Source organism: Cavia porcellus, unplaced genomic scaffold (assembly GCF_034190915.1).
Source record: "Cavia porcellus strain 051 isolate PalLab524CR breed Dunkin Hartley unplaced genomic scaffold, mCavPor4.1 scaffold_32, whole genome shotgun sequence".
In the NCBI taxonomy this organism is placed as follows: domain Eukaryota; kingdom Metazoa; phylum Chordata; class Mammalia; order Rodentia; family Caviidae; genus Cavia; species Cavia porcellus.
The window spans coordinates 46,166,441-46,190,293 of record NW_026947515.1 but is presented as its reverse complement, the minus strand read 5'-3'; the positions used below and the strand labels follow the sequence as shown (position 1 = coordinate 46,190,293).

Here is a 23,853-nt window from a genome sequence, read left to right as displayed (position 1 = left end):
ATACTGTGATACCTATTATTGTTATCACAGTAACCAGTTGTGAAGTTGTGTACCAATTTCAATACATGATCTTAGTTGGCCTCATTCTGCCTTGTTCTGTTGTATTTTACCACTTTCAAAATTTAAAAAAAGAAAAAAAATCTCATCAATCACTGTGATAGGCTGCAGATAATGTCTCTTCTAATCTCATTTAGGCCAGTGAGTACTTTGTTCTTAATATACTTCACCAGCATTTTGAAACATGAATTTGGTTGCATAGAACAAAACATAAATAACATCCAATATGGTACACAAATAATAAACGTTAGTGGAAAATGCTGTTTTTAAAAAATAACTATATAAAATGGAAACAGGCCCAAGCTGTAATTTATAGCTCACTGTCACCAAGCATTCACTATCAATTCAGATATAAGGAATATATCTTGTGAGGCTGGTGAAGGACTTCTTCCTTGAATTTGGCGCTACCCTAAGTTACAGAGCTGTCTAACATAGAGAAACCCTGACTGTGACACCCCACAGACAAAGTGAAACTTGAAAAGAGACTGCGTAAGACACCTTCGATTTGTTTTTAAAAATTATACCCATACAATATGCAAAAATTCCAAAAATATTCAACACTTTCTGAGAAACAATGTGGATATCTGCCATACAACAAAGAAAACACTTGCATAGTTGGGTATTTAGCTCAGTGGCATGAACACCTGCCTGGAAAGCATAGGTCAGGAGTTCGATTCTTGGTACAAAAAAAATCCACATTTTACCTTCATAACACTGGGGCATAATTAGAGATAATCAAAATTAGATCTCAAGTGTGGAATAGAAAATGCATGGGTTGACAAGGATGTGAAACACTGATTTTTGCCAGAGCTGGTGTTGATCACATCAAGGAAGCAATCAGAACCCAACTTTAACTTCACACTTACTCTAAGAACTACCTGAATTTCAGTGAAGACCCTCTCTGTTGCATGTCCTGCTATTGGCTTCCTGCATTCTGTCAGTCACTTGCACATCCTTTCCACGCTCCTCTGATCCATGCAATGTTCATCTATATTCGTATCCTACATTACATATAAAAGAGTATTAAGTCATCCATTTCCACTCACCTATTCAAGAAAATACCAACTATTTATTCTTAAGTGAATTGAACAGGAGAGAAGGTAATATTGAATGGAACACTATAAATAATGCAGTGGAAAATAAAAGGGAAAAACCACACACGCATCCCTCCCAGGATGAGAGGTCTGCCATTGACCAGCTCCTCTCTCCTGTCCTCACTTGATGTGCAGGCCTGTGTCTCTTCACTGCTGGGTGGAGAGATAACCAGGACACAAGCTCTCTTCAATCTCAGGAAAGATCAGAGACATGGCCTACTTTCAGCATTTTCAGTGGCTGCCATTTATAAAAAACTCAGCAACTGTGCTGTGGAACATTCATGGTTCCTAACTGTCCACACCTTAACTGATTAAGAAGAGAATATGGTGTCTATCAAACTCATTTTTTAAAATGAACCTTAAAGTGGAATTTCCAGGTTAAATATATATAAGATGAATTTGAGGATCGCAGATATTTCACCTGAAGCCTCAGCATAGAGCTAGAGCCTGGTATAGGAAGACTGAGTCTGCTCAGATCTACGTGGAGATGTAAAGTCAGAGAGATGGTCCAGGCAGAGGTGCAGGACACCATGGCACCTAGCAGGAACCATGGCTAAAAAAGGCCCAGTCCAGGCTGCCTCATCCATCAGTGAGTTCTAAGGAAAGCGTCACACATTCCACACTGGAAAGGAAAAAGCTGAAATGGTTCTAGAGCTCCTTCCTACATGCCTAAGGCCCCCTGTCTCACTCAGGGGAGCTCTGCATGAGAAGGTCAGTCTGTTACAGAGCTCAAATTGACTGAATATTTTCCACCCAGGTGCAGATCTGAACTGCCACATGTGGACTCACCATAGCTATGGAACAGGACAGGTGTTTACAGGGTGCAGGTGAGGTGATGGAGGCACTGCAGGCTGGTCAGGGTACAAAGCCTTAAATAAGAGACCAGGCCCTCACCAGCCCCACTTTCCTCCAGCAGTAACCAAACCCTGCAAGAGTGTGCATTAAAAACTGAGTAACTGAAAGGAGTTACTCACAAAATTATATATTATGGAGATAGTTTGAATATACAAAAGTAAATGGTAACATCCATAAATAAAATGAGATGTGACCCTTAAAGGATATGTGGTGTCCATTGATGTCCCCAAACTACACGCATCAGAAGGAAACAAGTCTGATGAACAGAGCAATAAGGAGCACAGGCAATGGGTAAACATCACAGCTGCTTAATAACAACAACAAAGCTAGGATACAATAAGTGCACTGGTGAATTTTATCCAGGATGTGGTAAAGAATGAATACTGATTGTTTTTCAATTCTCCCATCAAGTTGAAGAAAAAACCACCACCAACTTCTTTTAAGTGACAAGTCATCCTGAGAATGAAGCCAGATAATAATGTGTTAAAAATAAAATAAATGAAAATGCTCTGTTGGCTAATATTCCTAATGAACATACACAAAAGTATTCAGCTAAATGTTTGCCACATTAACTCACCATCATATTCAAAATTAACCAACACAATCAACACTGGGCTCAATCTCAGTGGTGCAAGAATATTCCCTCTCGCGCACAAACTAGTAAGTGTTGCTTCACACTTTCACAGCATAAGGTACAGCTAACCCCTGAAGAGATTTGGAAAGACAGCTTTGAGAACCTCAAAAGTTCACCATTTTTTCATGATATAAATCATTCATAGACTATCAGTAGGAGGAATGGACCTCAGCACAGCATGACAAGCTCCATCCTTGACATGGTGCTCAGGTGCTGACAAGCTGCAAGCTTAGCTTCTAGGGTCAGAAAGGAGACAAGGCTTGCAACTCTTTTCAACATACAGTACTCGAAGTCCTGGCCATAGAATTTAATCCAGAAAGAGAAAGCAAAGCCTTCCAAATCAGAAAGGAAGAATTAATTGTTGTTACAGTTCTCCTGAGGGTACAGCATTGTATATAAGAAATTTAAACTACATTGACAACCTTATAGAACTAATTCACAAATCACTTAAATTGCAGGATACATGAGCAACATGCTCTAATCAATTCGTTACTACGTACTACAAACAAATTGTAGTGTCAAATACAAAGAACACAATTCATTTCACAAATAATCAAAAATAACTAATGATTAGGGAAACTGAAGCAAACTCACATCTTCTTGGAATGCAATAAGTAGAAGAGCACTAACAGAAGAAAAGCCATACTGTGATGAGGGGTGGGAAGAATTCATGTTATAATGTACATGCTACCCAGAGCAACCAGGTGTTTCAGTGCCATTCCTGTCAAAGTATCAGTGCCATTTTCCTAGAAACATAAAAAAAAAATATGAAAATTCACAAGGAAGTACAAAGAGTCTTCCTATAGCCATAGAAAGAACATTAAAAGTAGAGGCATCAAAATACTAGTTTCCAGGTACTATAAAGTAACAGTAGTTAAAAGGGTTTTACACTGGAAGAAAAGGACCACAGACTAAAACAGCTTGCCCAGATGCACACCAAGTGACAAAATCACTAGGAATTTTGTTTCTTCTTTCCTTTCTTTTCTTCCCTATTTTTTCATTTTCATTTTATATTCAGGGTCTTGCTGTGTCATTGGAGCCTGAGCTGAACTCAGAATATGTTGCAGGCTTGTCTGGAACTCCAGGAATCCTGCTGCCTCAGCCACTTGAGTACAGGCATTACAGGCATTTTCACCATTCCTTGCTCAGCCAGTAAGTTTTTTTTTTATTTAAAGAGAAAGACAAAAATAAATGAAGCAAGACAGTAAAAGGCTAGAAGCAACACAGAATTTCAAGAGAAAAAAACATACAGTAAGAGTTCACCAGTTAATAGATCACACATTGTCAAGTTACAAACAGCTGTCCAGATTACAAAATTAAAGCATACAAAGTGGAGATTAATACAGTGAGATTGCAGTCAGTTCTGTTCAATGACCCAAGACAAAGTCAGCAATATGGTTCTCTTTCCTACACAGCTAAATAAAGTTGCAGTTGTATCCTGGAGATCACTTTCCTTCCTCTCTTTTTTACACTAACAATCGCGCATTTTAGTTTCCATTACTTCCACAGTTTTTTACTTTTTCTTTGAAGAGGAAAAGAAAAAAGTGTGAAAAAAAACAGGCCAAAAAACAAAAAACAAAGCAAGACAGAGCACATCAATTTCTCCATTATGGTAAACCTTATGCTAGGTGTGCTGACTAACGTACAGACGCAAAAGAACCTCACAAAGATTTCTCACTAGAAAGTCTATTTTTGACTTTTCATTTTTATCATTTTTTTTTTGCTCGCTTTCTTCTTTCTTTTTTTCTTCAGACAGGGTTTGCTATGCAGTTCAGTCTGGCCTTGATCTTCCGTTGTGGCCCAGGATGACCGAAAACTCATCACAAACTTTCTGCCTCGGCCTTCAGAGTCCTGGAATAACAGGTGTGCAACAACATCCCTGATTGTGTTTTCCTCTTTAAATTTTGTCCAAAACAAAACTCCTCAAAGTTTTTGATATTCTCAAAGTTCATTAGGTTGGTTATACAAAACCAAATCAGAAAGTATTGAAAACACCCTGAAGAACTTTCAAAATCCTCACTAACATACAACATAACATAACAGAGCACAATATAGTATAGCCTAATAACACAAAAATAAATAAAAAAGGAACCACATAACTCTGCTTTAAATATCTGCTTCCAAAAATACAGCAAGAATTTCTAAGTTATCCATACACCAGCAATATGATGCATTTTCTTTGAAATAAATGTTGGTATCCACTCAAATGCTTGTGTAAGAATGAGTGTGGCAGCTTCCTTTTGAAGTCTGACCCAAAAACATAAAAAATGGCCATCACAAGATGGGTGACAGGTGCATGTCCTTGCTTCAGCCACATAATAGTGGGTGGTGGCAGCACAGAGAGAGCCCAGCATGGAAACACTGCTTCAAGGAAACCAACCAAAGAGTATTACAACTGAAAAGGCTCAGCACCATCCCCTCTAGGAAAGGGAAACTACTCATCAGGGACACAAAGCCCATGGTCTGATTGGCATGGGAGGAAAGGAAGTGACAGCAGCAGCTAGGAGACAAGTTCCCCAGGAATGATGCACATGTGTCCTTCATCAGTACGGGGTGATGATGTCACCTCCCCATTTTTGCCAGAGCTGGTTTTGATCACATCAAGGAAGCAATCAGAACCCAACTTTAACTTCACACTTACTCTAAGAACTACCTGAATTTCAGTGAAGACCCTCTTTGTTGTATGTCCTGCTATTGGCTTCCTGCGTTCCGTCAGTCACTTGTACATCCTTTCCACGCTCCTCTGATCCATCCTCTGCAGGAAACCCTTAATGCCTAACTATTGATATCACTGCAAAATTTCTGTTTAGAGCTTCTCCTTTACACCACTTAGTAAATTCCATTGCAGAGCATTTCCATATTTAAACTGTCTATGAACAACCAAGCCACTAAATCAGCTCTTAATTCAGAGATCACACACCTATTCCTTTCCACTCAGAAGGATATCACGTGTATATGTCCATGCAAATGCCTAAATTTCAGCATTTTTTGATGAGAATTTAACAGGTAGCCCTTTCAGGAATTTGTCCTTCACAAATTTTTACCCCGTCCTTGATAACACTTTCACATTTGCTTCATTTTTCTCAGACTTCAAAACTCTATGGCTGTTCTCACAAACCTAGTCTGTGAGCAAGGGTGCCACCTAAATAATTAAGTATGTTCAGAAATTATTTTGCACTGATCTGTACAATACACAGGAGTTCATGAGTTGTTTGGGAAGCCTTTTTCCACTGAGGCACACTACTACACATCTCTGAATTCGCAGGACCTTTGAGACTACCTGTCATGAGGATGGAAATATGAGAACATACTATAAATTGAGGAGATCGCTACAAATACAAAAAAGCCCAAGTTTAAGTTGAGCCATTGTGGCTATGAGGCCCTGCATTACAGACATTAATAAACTTTGGACATTCCAGATCTGCTACTATGAGAAAAGAGAGCAGAGACCTAGCTCATTACTGCTCTACAAGCTACAAAAACATCATAGTCAGGGTCTTCTCAAGCTCCTTCCAATGCCAAAGATTGTGGGGTTACCAGGCCAGCAGTGAATTTCAAAGATGATACTTGAGTCTGCTGCTGTCATAGTGAAGCCAGGGTTCTGGGGACCCCAAACCACCCTTGCCAACAGCAAGAGGCAAAAGGGACAGTGAATGACCCATGGACAATGCTGGAGGACCTCAGGAGCTGAAGCTAACTAAATACCTGAGGCTCCAGACACCGGAATTACTTCTAAATACTTGTAACTGGTTTCACCCAATCCACCCTATCTCTGGGCTCCCATCCACAACCTCGCCATTCCATGGCTCCAGGATCTCTCAGGTTCTTTGCTAATCAGGCCACAGGACATCAAAAGTACTAAATGAGATGCAGCAAGCATTTGGCTACCAGTATTATACTCAGAAAAGGTAAATCATGCTGAGACACTGGAAGAGACAAAAGTCACAGCCAGCAATAGCCTGATAATTGGACACTTCATATAGCCAGCCCCTTCATCAATGATTGACTCCTGCTCTACTGCTCTCCTTCTGAGTCAAGAATCAACAGGGAAAGGAACCCCTCCCTGCAAGAGAGGATCTCAAAAGATAGACTGTAGAGCAGGGACTTCTGGAGCTGCCATTCTTCTACAGTGGTGAACTCAGCTCGACCAGAGGAGTGTTTGTACTGAAGAGCTTTACCTCAGTCTTTTAATTTTCAAATCCATTTTATTTCAATGAAAAAAGAACACATCAACTAAAATTAAATTTCAAAACATGTCAATCGGGGGTAACACTTGAATATACATTGCACACTGTAATCCCCAGATCATTCACCCAGAGCACAAGACATCTGTAATCAATTATCCAAACAGTACTGTTACAGGCACCTGAGTTATTTAAATAGTATTGCCATAAGGCAGGGCTAGGTCCTCCAAGGAGTCCATGCAGGAGACGAGATACCATGCAACTATGGGGAAGACTGACACATCATGCTATGGGCCAAGTCTCAAGACAAATGATAAGCAAATTCATCCATATCCTAAAGACTGATATTCTAAATAGTGCCTTAGCACTCTGAGGAGGTCAGGACTCACCATTCAAAGAAAAGTATGCTTATTCTAAGGACTGACATTTTAAATATCTCCTATCATCCTGATGAACTCAGGTGTCACCCTCCCATAACCCTAAGGGAAAAGTCACTGCTGCCTAAGAATGCCTGCTTCCTATGTGACTCCCTTCCCCTTTGTTCCCAATTTAATCAACTTTTACATGAACTTATAATCTTATTGGCTACCATAGCTCTGTCCCATCTTATGCCCATCTGCATTGTGAGTTCCGATTTTTCCCCACCTTAAACTCAGCTTACCACATGATTTTACTCTACAAAGTTCCCTAGAAAGACAGTGTTTGGCATCCCGCTCAGGACCCCTTCTCTCTCTCAGGTGGCTTTCTTTCTCTCAAGAAGTATATTGTGCTCTTAATTTCTGTTGTTCCTAAAATTCATTCTTTCACTTTAGAGAACCCAAACTCATACCACACATGGAAGGTCAGGAATTTCATTCCACTATATCATGGTATGGTTGCCTCTATTTCTAACTAACTCAGCTGCCTGTAAATTTAAGAATTGTTTATCAATTTGACTTGGACTAACTGTAGCAAATAAAATGTTCTTAATGAATATACGGATATATATCATTAAATTGAAAAAATGATTATCACAGTTTTTCTACCTAGCACCAGCCAACATTTTCAACTTTCAAGTATGTGGGAAAACAAAAAATAAAACCAACTCAGAAAATAGCAATCCTATAAGGGACAGTATATCATTCACTGTAATACCCATGTTATCTGCAGGTATTTCATAGGTCACAAAAGAAACATTGAGCCTATTAAATACCAAGTATCAGTTTCAATAAATGTGCTCATAGCACTGCATCGTTGACAATTGTGATTTTTTTTTCTGTATGAGGGATTGAACTCTTGACCTTGCGCTCTCCAGGAAGCTCCGTGTATCCTTGAGTTCAATCTCCAGACCCAACCATTTTAGATACTAAATATGACTATTAACAATGTTTAATTTGCCATTGACATATTTAGTTATAAATTTTGTAAATCTTAATTTTCACAAATGAAATTATTTTCTTTCCTTGCAGTTTAAATTACTTTTTTTTTATGTACCAGGCATCAAAGCTACAACCTAGCACTTTCCAGGCAGGTGTTTCTGCCTCCTAAGATAAATCCCTGGCCTGTATTAATGAATATTTCACTTTATTCATTCAAATAGAACTGTGATTTTAGCAAAGGATATCAATTTAGAGAGAAATTGATATACAATGAGAGAGGAACTGGAACCTCAAATAGTTAATGCAAAAAACTAAATACAACAATCACTGCTACAGGCACAGCTGAAGAAAGCCAGACCTGAAGGTGAAGATGAAGTGACCAGGTCTACATGGTCCTGAAGAGAAAAACAACAGTTTGAAATGTACTACAGTTACCACCACCTCCTCCAGGAAGTTCAGATGGGCATCAATTACCATACTCAATGACAAGAACACCTGGACTATTGTTCCCACAAAATGCCTTGGCTCTTTCCACATACCTTTTCTGGCTGACTTGTTACCCTGTTGAATATTATTAGTTAAGCAGCTATAAGCTTATAGGTTGATTGTAGTCTGAGACCCACACTGTACCCACATTGTGACTTTCCTGTATAAATGACCCCTGAGAATAGGTCTGGGCCAAAAACCCGAAGACCACTCCTGAAAATTCAGGGCTATTCTTCTTTCTTTTTTTCTAAGAAAATTTTTGAACTTCTTTTGGTTTATGACTTCATTTCTCAATGTTGTGAGACATTAAACTTGCTGCATTTGATATCAAACAGGGCAGGATTATATTTCTCTTATCTCAATTTAAATATGAAGTGTCTGCTAAAGACATTGTGCCAAAGCCAGAATTTCAGGCTGCTTGTTTGCCCTGAGTTTAACATTTCCATGAGCTTTTAGAAGTCCTCAGTCTAGTGAACTGCAAATGTAATGGAGGAAGGAGGTCACTGTTGTCCTATAGCACAATAGGTGTCATTCCTAAGTCTGTGTTAGTCCCTGACTCCTGGATGCCACTACATGGACTTCTTTCCTCTGCAACACCATTCAATAATTCCCATTTTACATAACTCAAATTTCACTCAGCTCATTATTGTTTGTTTTTAATAATTTTTCTGTCTACTTGGTTGTTTTTTTTTTTTTTTCATTTTAGTTTTTGATTTAAAGACATAGTCTCACTTTGGACTTCTGGGCAGCCTTTCACTCACTATGTAGATTAGGCTGTCTTTGAATATATGGCCATTCTCCTGTTTCAGTTTCTTCATTGCTGGGGAAAAGAGGTGGGCATTATAGCACATGGTGTTTGTCTTTTTTCTCTTCTCCTTTTCACTGCTATTCTTTCATTTCTGGGGCACTGTTATTTAATCCTGAGGTTTGCTTGTGTCAGTAAGGTTTCTGCAGCTTGAGGTGATTTTGTGAACAATAATATAGGAAGCCAAGCAACCCAACTGAGAAATGTGGAATTTCATTAGCTGCTCTCAGCACCACTTGTATACAGAACCCCCACCCCCATTTCAGGATCTAAACAAGAGGCTCTGAACTGGAAAGTTAGAGATGTTTTAAAAGATAGAATCACCAAAAGATAGTTGGAAATCATTTAGCTAGAATCTTATAATAATTTTTGGATAACAACTGTATTCTGCTTCTTTTGTTGAGCACGTTAATTTTTTTCTTTGGGTACAGCTCATTTTGCTTTTCTCCTGGGACTTATACCCTGAGTGATTTTCCATTTTTCTGAGTGAAATACAGGGCACTAGTTAAATGCAAAGCTCAAGATGGCATCTATTAAGCCAACCTACAACACAGCTAAGTTACAAGCCTCAATATTTTCTAGGGTACAAACACACAGTTCTATAATCCCAGCACTCAAGAGGTTCAGACAGGAATGCTGCTTTGAGGTTAGGGCAATTTTGTGCTCCATAAATGGTTCAAATCTAGCTGATATACATAGAGAAAACTTGTCTCAATAAAACAAAACTAAACTACACAAATAAAAGCAAACAAAACAGCTGAATGCAGAGTGATTTCTTCAAATTTTATTCCACATCTTGGGGATTAATTTTTGTATATATACATTTTTGAGACAGCAAATTTGATGCTATATTGCAACTCACAGCTAACGTACCAGCCAAATAGGAGCACTGATTCTTTTTTTTTTTAAGAGGAAATGAGAAAAACACAAAACAAAACAAAGCAGTGTAAGGGTACACCTAATACAGAACTACAAAAAAAAAAAAATAACAGTAAGAAATCACCTGTTAGTAGATTACATATTATCATCTTGAAAATAGTTGCTCAAATCACAGTATCAAAGAATACAAAGTGGACATTCAAACAGGGAGACTGCAAAAAGCTGTGTTCAATGATCCAAACACATTGATATAGTCAGCTATTTAACACCCCTAAACACACTTGCTGTTATATCCCTTAGAGCTCTTTTTCTTTTCTTTTCATTCCCTCTCGTGCACTGATTCTTATGGTGAGTAACCGCAAGAGTCCCTGTGCACTGCCTCCAAGGCAGAGCTCATAGTGAGAGCCTGCAGGACCAGCATCCATAAAGCACAGAGGCAGACAAATATCTCATGAATCACTTTGATGTACTAACAGTAATATCTCTTCAAATCTCATTTAGGCCACTGAGTCCTTTGTTCTTAATATACTTAAGCAGTATCTTGATATTTAAATTTGGTTTCGTAGAACAAAGCATAAATAACATCAAATATGATACATAAATAATAACTCAAATGTTCATGGAAAACTGCTGTATGTAAAAAATGTATAAAAAATGAAACCAGGTACAAGTTTCAAATTATAGCTCAGTGTCAACAAGTGATCACTCTCCATTCAGATATAAGAAATATGTCTTGGGTGGCTGATGCAGGAGAACTTCCTTGAGTTTGGGGCTAGCCTAAGTTCCAGAGCTGTCTCAACTATAGAAACCCTGACTGAGCCACCCCACAGACAATGTGAAACTTGAAAAGTGACTGCACACAACACCTTTGGTTTGCTTTAAAAATTATATCAATACAATATAGAAAAATTCCACAATATTCAACATTTCTGAGGAACAAAGTTAATATCATACATAGTATACAGAAAACACTTTCAGAGCGGGGTATTTAGCTCAGCAGCATGAACACCTACCTAGCAAGCTTGAGATCATGAGTTCTATCCCTGTTACAAAAAAATTCAAATTTTGCTTTCATGACACTGGGTCATAATTAGAGATAATCAAAATTAGATCTCAAGTGAAGAACACAGAATTCATATGTTGACAAGGATGTAGAATACTGATTCTTACCAGAGCTAGTGTTTTTCACCTCAAGGAAGAAATCATAAACCAACTTTAACTTCATGCTTACCCTAGAACTACCTGACTTTCAGGGAAGACCCTCTCTGTTGTATGTCCTGCTATTGGCACTCTGCGTCCTGACAGTCACTTGCACATCCTTTCCACGCTCATCTGATCCACCCTAAGCAGAAAACCCTTCATGACTAAGCTATTGATATCCCTGCACAATTTCCATTTATGGCATCTCCTTTACACCACTTAGTAAAGTCCACTGCAGAGCATTTCCATATTTCAAAAATGTATATGATCAACCAAGCTATTAAATCACCTCTTAATTTAGAGATGACACCCACATTCCTTTACATTCAGAAGGATATCACTTGTATATGTTCATGCAAATGACTACATTTAGGCATTTTTCAGTGAGAATTTAACAGGCAGCCTTTTCTGGAATTTGTCTTAGCAAGCACACTTTACCCTGCCCTTGATGACACTTTTATATCTGCTTCATTCTACTCAAAATTTAAACCTCTATGGCTGTTCTCCCAAACATCGTCTATGAGCACATGTGTCACATAAAGTATGTTCAGAAATTCTTTGCTTTGTTCTGTATAATACACAGCAGTTCATCCGGTGTTTGGGAAGCCTTCCTCCACTGAGGCACATCACTACACGTCTTTGAATTCTCAGAACCTTTGCCTCCACCTTTCATGAGCATGGAAATATGAGAACGTAGTATAAATTTAGGCGATCACAAAATACATAAATGCATAAGTTTAAGGAGAGCAGTTGTGGCTATCAGGTCCTGCAGCACAGACATTTATAAACTTCTGGCTTTCTTATCTGTTGCTGACAGGAAAGAGAGCAGAGACCTGGCTTATTACAGCTGCACCCAGCTTGAAAACACATCGCAATCAAAGTCTCCTCATGCCCCTTCCAGGGCCCAGACTGTTGGAGGAGCAAGGGCAGCAGGCGATTTCAAAAATGGCATTGTGGCCTGGTGGTATCACAGTGATGACAGCATTCTAGGGACCCAGAACTGTCCTGGCGCCAGCGAGAGGTAAAAGGGACACAGGATAACTCACTGCTAGCACTAGTGGACCTCAGGGTCTGAGGCTAAGCACACAGGCTCTAGACTGAACAGCTGCTTCTCACCACTTTTTTTTTCCTTTTCTTTTTCTTTCTTTCTTTCTTCATTTATTTTTATTTATTTATTTATTTATTTATTTATGTTGGTCTTTTTCCTTTTTATCGGTACAGGGGATCGAACTCATGACTGCCTGCTTTCAAGGCAGGCGCTTATGCAGCTGAGCTAAACCCCCAGCCCCTTCTCACCACTTCTAACTGGTCTCAATCGGATTCCACCCCATTTCACTGCTCCCATCCCATAACATCACCATTGCGTAGTTTGGAGGTCTCCCAGGTTCTTTCTAAGCAGTCCACAGCGAATAGAAGCAAAAAATAGTGGTCTAGCAAACATTTACTTCTCCCTTTTGTGCCCTGGCCTTGCAATTGACGCCATGACACCGGAAGACACCGCCTACCTTGGCCCGCCTGATTGGACAGTTCTTCAGCCAGTCTCTTCATCACTGATTGGCTCCTGCTCTCCTGCCTGCCTTCCCCACCAAGAATAATTGCAGAAAATAAAACACCCTGTAACTGTGGATCCCCAATGAAAGCTGGTGGAGGCTTCTGGAGCTGGCTGTTTTCTGGAATGTTGACCTCAGCACGTCTGATGGGTATTTGCACTGAAAGTCTTTACCTCAGTCCTTGGTTTTTCTCCCAAACCCATTTTATTTGAAAGTTAAAAACTAAAAAACGTGGTCCAGCGATTTAGCTTAAGCACCTGCCTGGCAAGCTAGAGGTCCTGCATTCCATCCAAGATCTGGCTACCACAAACTGCTGCTATAAACGTGGGTGCATATATATCACTGTGGTATGATAATTTTTATTCTTTTGAGTAGATACCCAGAAGGAGAATAGCTGAGTTGAGTGGGAATTGTAGACCTAGTTTGTGTGGAATCTCCACACTGATTTCCACAGTGGTTGCTTTACCACCAACAATGGAGAAGGGTTCTTTTTCCCCCACAACCTCTCCAGCATTCGTTATTGCTTCATTTCTTGACAGGAGGCATTTTTTCTGGGGCAAGGTGACATATCAGTGTTATTTAATTTGCAGTTCTTAAATGACGAGTGATGCAGAACATTATATCACATATTTATTTGCTGTTTCTATTTCTTCATCTGAGAACTGTGTATTTCACCTCAGATGCACATTTTTGGATTGGGTCTTTAAATCTGGGAAGACTGAAATTTTTTAGTTTTTCGTGCTCTCAATAGTAATACTTTGTCTGAGGAACAGTTGGCAAACATTTTCTCCCACGTTGTGGGTTGTCTTTTCACTCTGTTAGTGATTTTTCTTGCTGTTAAAAAGTTTTTCAGTAGGGTGACATTCTCACTTAATTCTCTTCGATTTTTGCTGTTCAAAAATCGAAGTTTTCTTCATAAAGACTTTGCTTACATGAATGTCTTCAAGAGTTTTACTTACTCTATCTTGCAGCAGATTTAAGGTTCCTGTTTTAATGTAAGATCTTTGATCTATTCTGATCTTAGCTTAATACACTTTGAAAGATAATATTCAGAATGTATAGAGCCAGTTTTTCCAGCACCATTTATTAAAGAGGCTGCTTTTCTTCCAATGACTCTGTTTGGCACCTTTGTCAAAGATAAGATGGTTCAGTGGTCTGGGGATGTTTCTCCATCTTCTAATTTGTTCCTTTGATCTTTGCATCTGGTTTTTGTTTGTTTCGTTTTTTGTCAGTACCACATCTTTTTTTTTTAATCACAATACTTTATAGTATAATTTCAAGTCAGGGATTTTGATGAACCCTATCTTTCCTTTGTTGCCCAGGATCACCTTTGCTACTCTAGGTCTCTTCTGGTTCCAGATGAATTTTAGGATTTATTTTGTGTAATTCTTTGAGATATGCTACGGGGTTTTGATTGGGATTGCACTAAATCTGTACAATAGCTTTGGAAGTATGGTCATTTTCACTATATTGAATTTCCCTACCCAAGACTATGGGATACCTCTTCATTTTAGAATATCTTCTTCAATCTCCATTTTGAGAATACTGTAGTTTACAGTGTAGAGATCATTTACATCCTTTGTTAGATTGATTCCTGAGTATTTCATTTGGTTGGATGCTATTGTAAAAGTTATTGTTTCCTTGATTTCTCTTTCCATGAGTTTTTTATTCTTGTTTATGAAGTCTATTGATTGTTGAGTGTTGCCTTTGTAACCAGCTATATTACTGAATTTGCTTCTTAAATTAGAAGTCTTTTGGTGGAATTTTTAGGGTCTTCTACGGAGAGTAACATGGCTTCTGCAAATAGTGATATTTTAAGCTTTTCCTTTCCTATCTTTATTCCTTTTATTTCTTTCTCTTGTCTAATTACTCCAGCTAGTTTCCAGGACTATATTGAATAAGAGTGGAGACAGTTGTCTCCACTTGTTTTGTTCCTGATTTTAGAGTGAAAGCTTTCAGTGTTTGTCCACTTAGTATGTGGTTGACTGTTGGTTTGTAACAAAAGGCTTTTATCAGATTGAGATAAAGGTCATCTCCCCAATTTTTGTAGGTTTTTTATTATGAATAGGTGATGGACTTTGTCAAAATCTTTTTCTGCATCTATTGAAGTGATCAAATGAGTTTTGCTTTTGGATTTGTCAATATGGTGTATTATATGTATGGATTTATGTAAGTTGAACCACCCCTGAGTACCAGGGAATAATTCCAGTTGATCATGATGTAAAATTGTCTTGATGATATTCTGCACTCTGTTTGCCAGTATCTTATTGGAGATTTTTGCTTCAATGTTCACTAGGCAGAATGGTCTGTAATTCTCTTTCTTATTTGGATTGTTCTCTGGTTTTGGTATCAGTGTAATGCTTGCTTCCAGGAATGAACTGAGAAGTACAATTTCCCATTTGATTTCATTAAATTTTGCGAAGTGACGGTGTTAGGTCTTCTCTAAATTTCTTATTTATCCCTGCCATTTCATAGCTACCCTGCTTTCTTTCAAGGATCAGTGGACTCTTTCCATAATGGGCTGCAAATGTTTTCAGGATTCACGTTCAATCCTCCAGGAATAAAAGTCCACTGATGTCAGAAAATATTCCGACAACAGGCCAGGGCAGGACACAACAGAACAGAGAGTTGGAAGTCTCTGTTAGAGGCAGCAGACTTCATTTTCATGATTTTCACTCATTTCTATTAATTTTCCACCAAAAAACCCAGTATGTGAACACAAAAGGAGCACAGTTACCATGTATAGTGAAGACATTACATTTAAATGATAGTAATGGTCTGCAACAGAGTAAGGATGAAATAAAAGCAAGCATCAGTACTCCAAGACAAGCGTGCTACTCATTCAGGCTCAAAAAAATGCTGAATTCTGAAACTGATCATTTTGCCATATGGGGGTGACAATTATTGCTGAAATGAAACCTAATCCAATTAAACATTTCCTTCTGGTGAGGCAGGGACACCCAAGGACTTCACACTCTAAGTTCCCCTTGCTGTATAGTTCCCTTGTCACTAATTGGCACTCAGCTCTTTGTTGTACTCTACTTAAAAAAAAAAAAAACATGGCCCCATGATGAAAAAATGGGGCAAGACCCCAAGATTGCGAATGGGACAAGACATCTTTTTTAAAAGAAGCACTTTTATTTGCACTGTGTGCCCAGCGACACAGTGCAAATGGAATTTGCAAAGCTGTGCAACTGAGTTAGAGTTTTGACTGATTTTTATAGTTAATTTATGATTAGCTCATTGATCAGTAAGTACATAGTGATGAGAAACAGAAATAAGGTGGGCCTTTGTTCCCCTATGCTTGAGGACAGAGGCATTTCACAGTGGGTGGTTGGCCAATTCATAGCCCTTGGTCTGCCAATTCCAGGAACATTTGTCTCTCATAAAGGGAACAGTGGTTGGCACAGCATCATTTGTTTCTTACAAGGGAAACAAAATTTGACATAGGACACAGGTCACTAAGGTGGGGGGCATGACGCATTACAGAACAGGAGAATGACGCGGTCAGTTAATTTATACCTATGTGGTTGGTGCATGGTTACTAGGGCAATGAGCTCAGTAGAATGATAATATTACTAATAACTATCTTTTTAAGTAATTATTTTTGTTAATTATCTTTTAATCAATTATTTTAATTTTTAGCATCTCAGTATAACACTCTTCAGGATTTTAATACTCCTAGAAGTCATATATGCCCTAAAGGCTGGTGATCCATTTGTTAACACCTTTTGGCTTCAGAAATGTGTAGGAGATTACTATGATTGCTTCTATATGTATAAACTGCAGCCATGTGTGTTAGAACCCATGAACCAAATCTGGTCTCTGGATCCTTCTTTCAGGTTCTGAAACTGTTCTCTGGCTCCTTGATCTCATAAAAAACTTACTTTTCCCTTTTCACTTTTTTCCAAGATATTTATGCTTTGGAAACAGTCAAAATCAAACAACCCTCATGGAAACCCTGAGATAAAGAATATATTTATATTAAATTCTATAAGTCAGGTATTTTGTACCGGTATAAAAGTAAAGAAATAAATATCTAATATAATTCAGCTAGCTGTATGTTCTGAATAATCTTCCAAATGCATCACCTCATTCTTCAACTAATTATGTAAATGAGTTTTTAATCTATGTAAACCCTAACAGTTTTTTAGCATTTACCTGTTTCAGTTTGACTCCAGCAATTCTTTGGAGATCAAAACCACTTAATTTCCTGTACAATCCATTCTGTGCCAAGCAGGCATAACTGGCATCTGGTCAGGAATTCATGGTTAAAACAAATGAACTGCTAGAAACACCGAGACTCATGTTACATAGTACTTAGCAAGTTGATGGAGACCTCCGTTATTATCTACCAATTTCACTTATAAGAACTGACTTAGAAAAGTTATGCAGAATACTCACAATCATGTAAAGAGGTGTATAATCATCCCTTCTGAGAAATCACTATAATACCCCTCGATATGTTAAAAAGGTAGCATATGTTGATAAGTTAGCAATATATTTGTTGATAATAACACTTCCATCTACAGGTAAAGAAAATTTACATGCAACAAAATTTTCAGGAAACTTACAGTTATCCTATCTGGAAGGTAAGTTTTTATTGGAGCCTATGCCTAAATACCTAGCCCCCAAAAAAGTGCACAGCAAAGGACCAAAAGAAGGAGAAAAGTCTCATTGTCTTGAGGGCAACAGGAAGAGTGAAATCTTCTTCAGAACTCATAACTCTGCTAACCAGCCAGCCACCTGTCACTAGGCAGCCCATATTTAATCAGAACAAGCAAGCAAGTGAGTGGACAATGGTAAAAAGCTGAGCAGGCCCCTGGGAGAGGGTCAAGGAAACCCACAAAGCAACAGATGATTCTAATTAGGAAAAATTATTCAGGAAGCCTAGGTGGCCTCAGCTGTAGCCTATCTTGTTCCTTGCAGTGTCACCTCATTCTCAATTCAATCATGCCCAGGCCACACCACAGCCCTGCACATGTATTCATCTTCAACCCTTTCCAACAACTCTCTCTTATTTTGTTTGGTTGACTTCCAGGATGGGTGGCCAGCTTAAGGTGGGGAAGCATTGAGGAGAACTCAAATTTAAACTCATCATAGTCCATCAGTTCATAACAGCAGTCATTTACCAGAATAGCCAGCAATTGTCAGAGGATGTTAGCGATCCTAGCTCCCCCCTCAGCCAAGCTTTTACATTGCACTATATCTTCAGAGGCCAGACTTTTCTTCAGGATGTCCAAGGCCAAGCTAACATGAGACCTGCATTAACTACTGTCTTAGTTATTTTTTACTTGTTTCTGAGACAAAATACGTGAAGCCCAAGTTGAGAAAGGAAAGGTTTATTTCTTCATTTTTTGGAGGTTTCAGTCCACACTCAGTTGGCTCCAAGGCAGGTGTACATGGCTGGGCCACATTTCATGACAGCTGCAAACAGCAAGCAGGAACCAGCAAAAAGCAAGACACACTGTTTTCCTGCCATTATATTACATCCTGGCTCCACCCCTATGTGGGTGTAGCACTAACACCATCAATCCACCTACTACACAATGAACCATCACAAATGCACAATGCAAACTCATGAAGCCTGGGGGACACAGGCATAAACCATGACATTCCACCCCTGGCCCCCAGGACTCATGTATATCCATTATACAAAAGGCATTTAGTCCACTTCCAAGAGTTGACAACGTCCTATGTTTCAGCATGCTGAACAGTCCAATTCCCAAGTCTCCTCCAAGATCTAAGGCAAACTCTTAACTGTAACCCCTGTACAAATCAAACAAGGTTAAACGTTTCTCAAATGCAAAGGCACAAGGTAAACATTACCATTCCAAAAGTTACAAGAATGGGAATATAAAGTACTGGAGAGAAAAGAAGTCCAGCATGGTGAACAATAAGTCCTAGAATTCCATGTTCAGCATCAGAAGCAATCTGGTTGCAAACTCCAAAAGGCTTGGGTAATTCCACCCCCATGGCATTTCCAGCAATTTTAACTCCAACAGCTTTTCTCTTAAATCTTCTCTGCTCTCTTTTAGCAGCTTCCCTTGAATCAACCGCATTCTTGCCTTTATCAAACATCTGCAGTCTCCACCGCACCTTTGGCTTCACCCTTACGTCTTCACAAATTGCCCTCTCAGGGGCACACCTTTTGGCCTCCCAGGCACTTTGCAATTGAGGTGGATGCCATCTTGCCTCAGAATTTGTGCATTTTCCTTGCACCTAAAATCAGCACCTTGTGGATGCCACCAAGGATTGCTGCTGACTGGAGCAGTACCTACGCTTTTCTGCCTTTTGGCAATAGGGGTTAGTTGCCTGGATTGCAGGGCTCTGTTTACATGATTGTGAGGAAAAGCTTCTCAAAGGGGCCAGCATTCTGGAACCTCAAGTGGCTTCTGTTGCCATTCTAGAACATGGCACTCTGCAGCTTTTCCCACTGAGCAAATTCTTTCACTTTTGCAGTGAGGTTGCACAGAGTGGGGACCCCCTTCCTATGATGCCCTGGGGCCATCTTTCTTAACGCTCTGTTTCTCCTCAGGAGTCAAACTCTCAACTCTGTCTTTGCAATCCACAGTTTTGCTGGAATTTTCCTTCTGGCCAAACTCAGCATTGTACACTACCCTGCTGATCTCTTTGTTTTTGAAATGCAACATAAATCTGGCTAAAATCCCCCAACAATAGCCATGCCACAGCCTCAAGGTTTGATTGCTTTTTAATTTCTTTTCCAAGATTAATCAGTCCATTGCCCTTTGTCTCAGTCTCAGCAAAGTCTCTGGGCAGTAGCAAAATGCAGACAAACCTTCTGCCAAGCCATAACACACATCAGGTGGAGTCCAACAACCAATGCAGTCCTTCTTCCCAACAAAAAACTCCCAAGCCTGGTTTTTATCATCAAGCCTTCTATCAGCCTTCTGGTCTCCTGAGGTCTGACCAGAATCCCCTCTACAGAACAGCCTAAGCTGCTCCAGCTCTACACATCCAGGCGACATGTCCAAACCTTTCCAAACTCTGCCCACAAGCCATTTCCAAAGCCTCTCGAAAAACATGGTCAAGAATAGTCACAGCAAAAGACCCCACTCCTAGGTACCAAATTCTGTCTTAATTACTTTTTACTTGTTGCTGAGACAAAATACCTGAAGCCCAATTTCAGAAAGGAAAGATTTATTTCTTATAGTTTTTGCAGGTTTCAGTTCACACTCAGTTGGCTCCAAGGCAGGCAGGTATGGCTGGGCCACAGTTCATGGAGGCTGCAAAAAGCACACAGGAACCAGCAAAAAGCAAGATACACCTTCTTCCTGCCATTGAATTACATCCTGGCTCCACCCAATGTGGGTTTAGGACTGACACCATCAATCGGAACACTAGACAATGAACCATCATAAATGCACAATGCAAACTCATGAGGCCTGGGGGACACAGGCATAAACCATGACATTCCACCCCTGGCCCCCAGGACTCATATACATCCATTATGCAAAAGACATTTAGTCCACCTACAAGAGTTGCCAAAAGACCTTCCTATCAAGGTCACTTAGGTCTTCTCAGGAGTTATCTTAGAACCATGCATAACACCTCATGGCTCTTCTGTCAGTGTCAGCCACTTACAAGAGTCACAATGATTGCTTCACCACGTTGCTCTCTGTGAAAGCTTGGGAGATTTTTCTCCTGTGACTCTTGTTAGGCACACCTAATTAAACTGGAATTTATATCTTTTATTCATTTTTTGGTACTGGGGATCAAACGGATTACTTTACACTTGCCAGGCAGGAACTTAAGCCACTGAGCTAAATCCCCAGCCACCTAATATATATCTTTCACATCTTATCATCTTCAGAGAAGTGGCCTCTATTCTTGGACTTGATGCCAGCAAGCATAAAAAATGTGAATAAAATCAGTCAAGGCCAAATAACATTCAAACAAACCAGCTTCCAATAAGATCAGTCATACTAAGACAATATAAGTAATACAGGGTTTCAGTTTTAGTTAATAGGAAATTAAGGACAGTTACCATCATGGTATAACCTGCTATTTTTGGGTTACATCTCTGTGCCCTCAAATCTATTATGAGTAGACAGACCAGAACAAAATATAATCAAAATAAACAGAGCAACAGAACTACTATAGCTTTTAAATCCTGATACACTTTTAACAATGTCCTCTGCCTTCTTTTTTTAGGCAATTCCTCACTTTTCTCCTTCTCAGGATACTATTATTCACTGTTCAGAGTATATTAGTTTAGTCTCTTATGTTCAGTTTCAGCATACATTAAAATAAAGACATCTACTATGAAGAGAATGAGACACATTATGGTAATCATCAACTTCCCCAAAATCAGTCTTGAAGATCAAAAAAGCCTGCATCATCCTGTAATTATTTGATTAGTTCTATAATGTTAAGTATATATTCAATGCTTGTGAAGATGGGAACAACTATTTGGAAAAAAACTAGAGACAGTAAGATAGACAATGAACATCTCAGTGGACTTGCTTTGAAACCTGTGTTTCCTTAACTTGTTTCCTTATCAACTGTTCTGTTTTGTTTTGTCATGTTTAATCTTACGATCTTTAATGTAAAAAACAAGTTTGTAGAACATATAAGCATATTAATAAGTTTTTGTTGGATCACTGAGGTAAAATGTTCGCAGTGTCATTATTTGAGTATCACATTCTATGCTTAATTTTGTAACTTGAACAATTACTTCTAAGATGACAATATGTAACAAATCAACTAGTGACTTCTTATTGTTTATTTTTCAGAAATTCTGTATTATTTCTATACATTTTTGGTTTTTTTTTAATAAAAATAATTCACCAAAAATATAAAATTAAGTTTTAAAGACAAAATATTAAGTACATAGACACTATCCATACTTGAAAGTGAAAAGCCTATTTCATTTACCATGTTTAATTACAAGATGCCATGTTGAAGCACAAAGACACATTAAAAAATAAAGAGGTATAAGTGATTAACTGAAAACCATACAAAATGTGTACTTGAGTAGAGCTCCACTTCAGATTTGTTGTTTCTGGAAAATTTGTGAAGAAATATTGACATCAAACTACTGTATTGATTATTTCTTCAGGTCTTCTTGGAACTTTTAAAGTAAACTTAGATCTAAACTGTCTGAAGAGTGCTGCTTCTTCTATGTATTTAACAATAAACATGGATTGTCATATTTCTCACACTGTTAATACACATAGGATCCAGTGAGCTCTTTCAGATATATAACAGTGATCAGGTGTGCTGAGTATTCACATAACATATAGGATTTATCTCTTGTGTGATTTTCTTCATGTATTTCACTTACAATCTGGCTGCTGAAAATGTCTCCACTTGCTTACGTAGCCATCCCAGTGTGAACTGTTTCATGTGTTTTGCAATGACTGTGTGTGTTAAAAGCTTTGCCACATTGTTATATGCATAGGGTTTCTCACCAGTGTGGAGTCATTGATGTATTTTACAAAATCCATGTGTGGTGAAAGCTTTCCCACATTATTCACATAAACAGGGTTTCTCAACAGTGTAAATTTTTTCATTTATTGGACAATGAGCATTTCTGCTGAAACCTTTCCCAAATTCAGTACATATATAAGATTTATGCCGTGTGAAGCTTTTCATGCATTATGCAATATGTACTTGTGCTCAAAAAATTCTCATGATGCTTATATACACTGGTTTTAACTTGAGTGTGAACTTTCATGTTGCTTACAATGTCCACGTTGGGTAAAAGCTTTCATATATAGGCTTTACATATATAGGGTTTCTCTCCAGTGTGAACTCTTTCATGTTGCTTACAATGTCTATATAGGGTAAAAGCTTTCCCACATTTCTTACATACATATGGTTTCTGGTCAGTGTGAATTCTTTCATGTTCCTTACACTGTCGATGTGTGTTAAAAGCTTTCCCACATTGCTTACATACATAGGGTTTCTCTCCAGTGTGAATTCTTTCATGTTCCTTACAATATCTATGTGTGGTAAAAGCTTTCCCACATTGCTTACATACATAGGGTTTCTCTCCAGTGTGAATTCTTTCATGTCTTTTACAATCTGCCTGTGTGTTAAAAGCTTTCCCACATTGCTTACATATATAGGGTTTCTCTCCAGTGTGAATTCTTTCATGTCGCTTACAATGTCTACGTCGGGTAAAAGCTTTCCCACATTGCTTACATACATATGGTTTCTCACCAGTGTGAATTCTTTCATGTTCCTTACACTGTCTGTATCTGTTAAAACCTTTCCCACATTGCTTACATACATAGGGTTTCTCTCCAGTGTGAATTCTTTCATGCTTCTTAAAATATCCCCGTGTGTTAAATGCTTTCCCACATTGCTTACATACATACGGTTTCTCTCCAGTGTGAATTATTTCATGTTGCTTACAATTTCCATATTGGGTAAAACCTTTCCCACAATGCTCACATACATATGGTTTCTCTCCAGTGTGAATTCTTTCATGTTGCTCACAAGCTCCATGTTGGGTAAAACCTTTCCCACATTGCTTACATACATAGGGTTTCTCTCCAGTGTAAATTATTTCATGTCGCTTACAATGTCCAGATTTGGTGAACCCTTTTCCACATTGCTGACATACATAGGATTTCTCCCCACTGCCATATTTTTCATGGATCTGAACATTGTGGTGTGTTTCTGCTTCTTTCACATTCACATTACCTTCTGCAGTACAAAGGAATACTTCTTTACACTGATTCCAAGATGTATGTCCATAGGATTGCCCTAGCTTGTCATTT

At 38.7% G+C, this 23,853-nt stretch overlaps 2 protein-coding genes across 3 annotated transcripts in view; both read right to left on the bottom strand.

Annotated features, from left to right (window-relative positions):
* The window catches only part of LOC134474361 (putative zinc finger protein 833), a 13,492-nt gene extending 12,096 nt beyond the window's left edge, over positions 1 to 1,396 (bottom strand). The window contains exon 1 of the mRNA XM_063242082.1: positions 1,372 to 1,396. Coding sequence (XP_063098152.1) covers positions 1,372 to 1,396 — 25 coding nt within the window. The remainder of the gene's footprint in view (positions 1 to 1,371) is intronic.
* The window catches only part of LOC134474280 (zinc finger protein 709-like), a 60,866-nt gene that overhangs the window by 12,096 nt on the left and 24,917 nt on the right, over positions 1 to 23,853 (bottom strand). For both annotated transcript variants that reach the window (XM_063241678.1, XM_063241679.1), the window contains exon 4: positions 936 to 23,853. In XM_063241678.1, the coding sequence (XP_063097748.1) occupies positions 22,836 to 23,853 (1,018 nt within the window). In that variant the 3' untranslated portion in view covers positions 936 to 22,835. The remainder of the gene's footprint in view (positions 1 to 935) is intronic.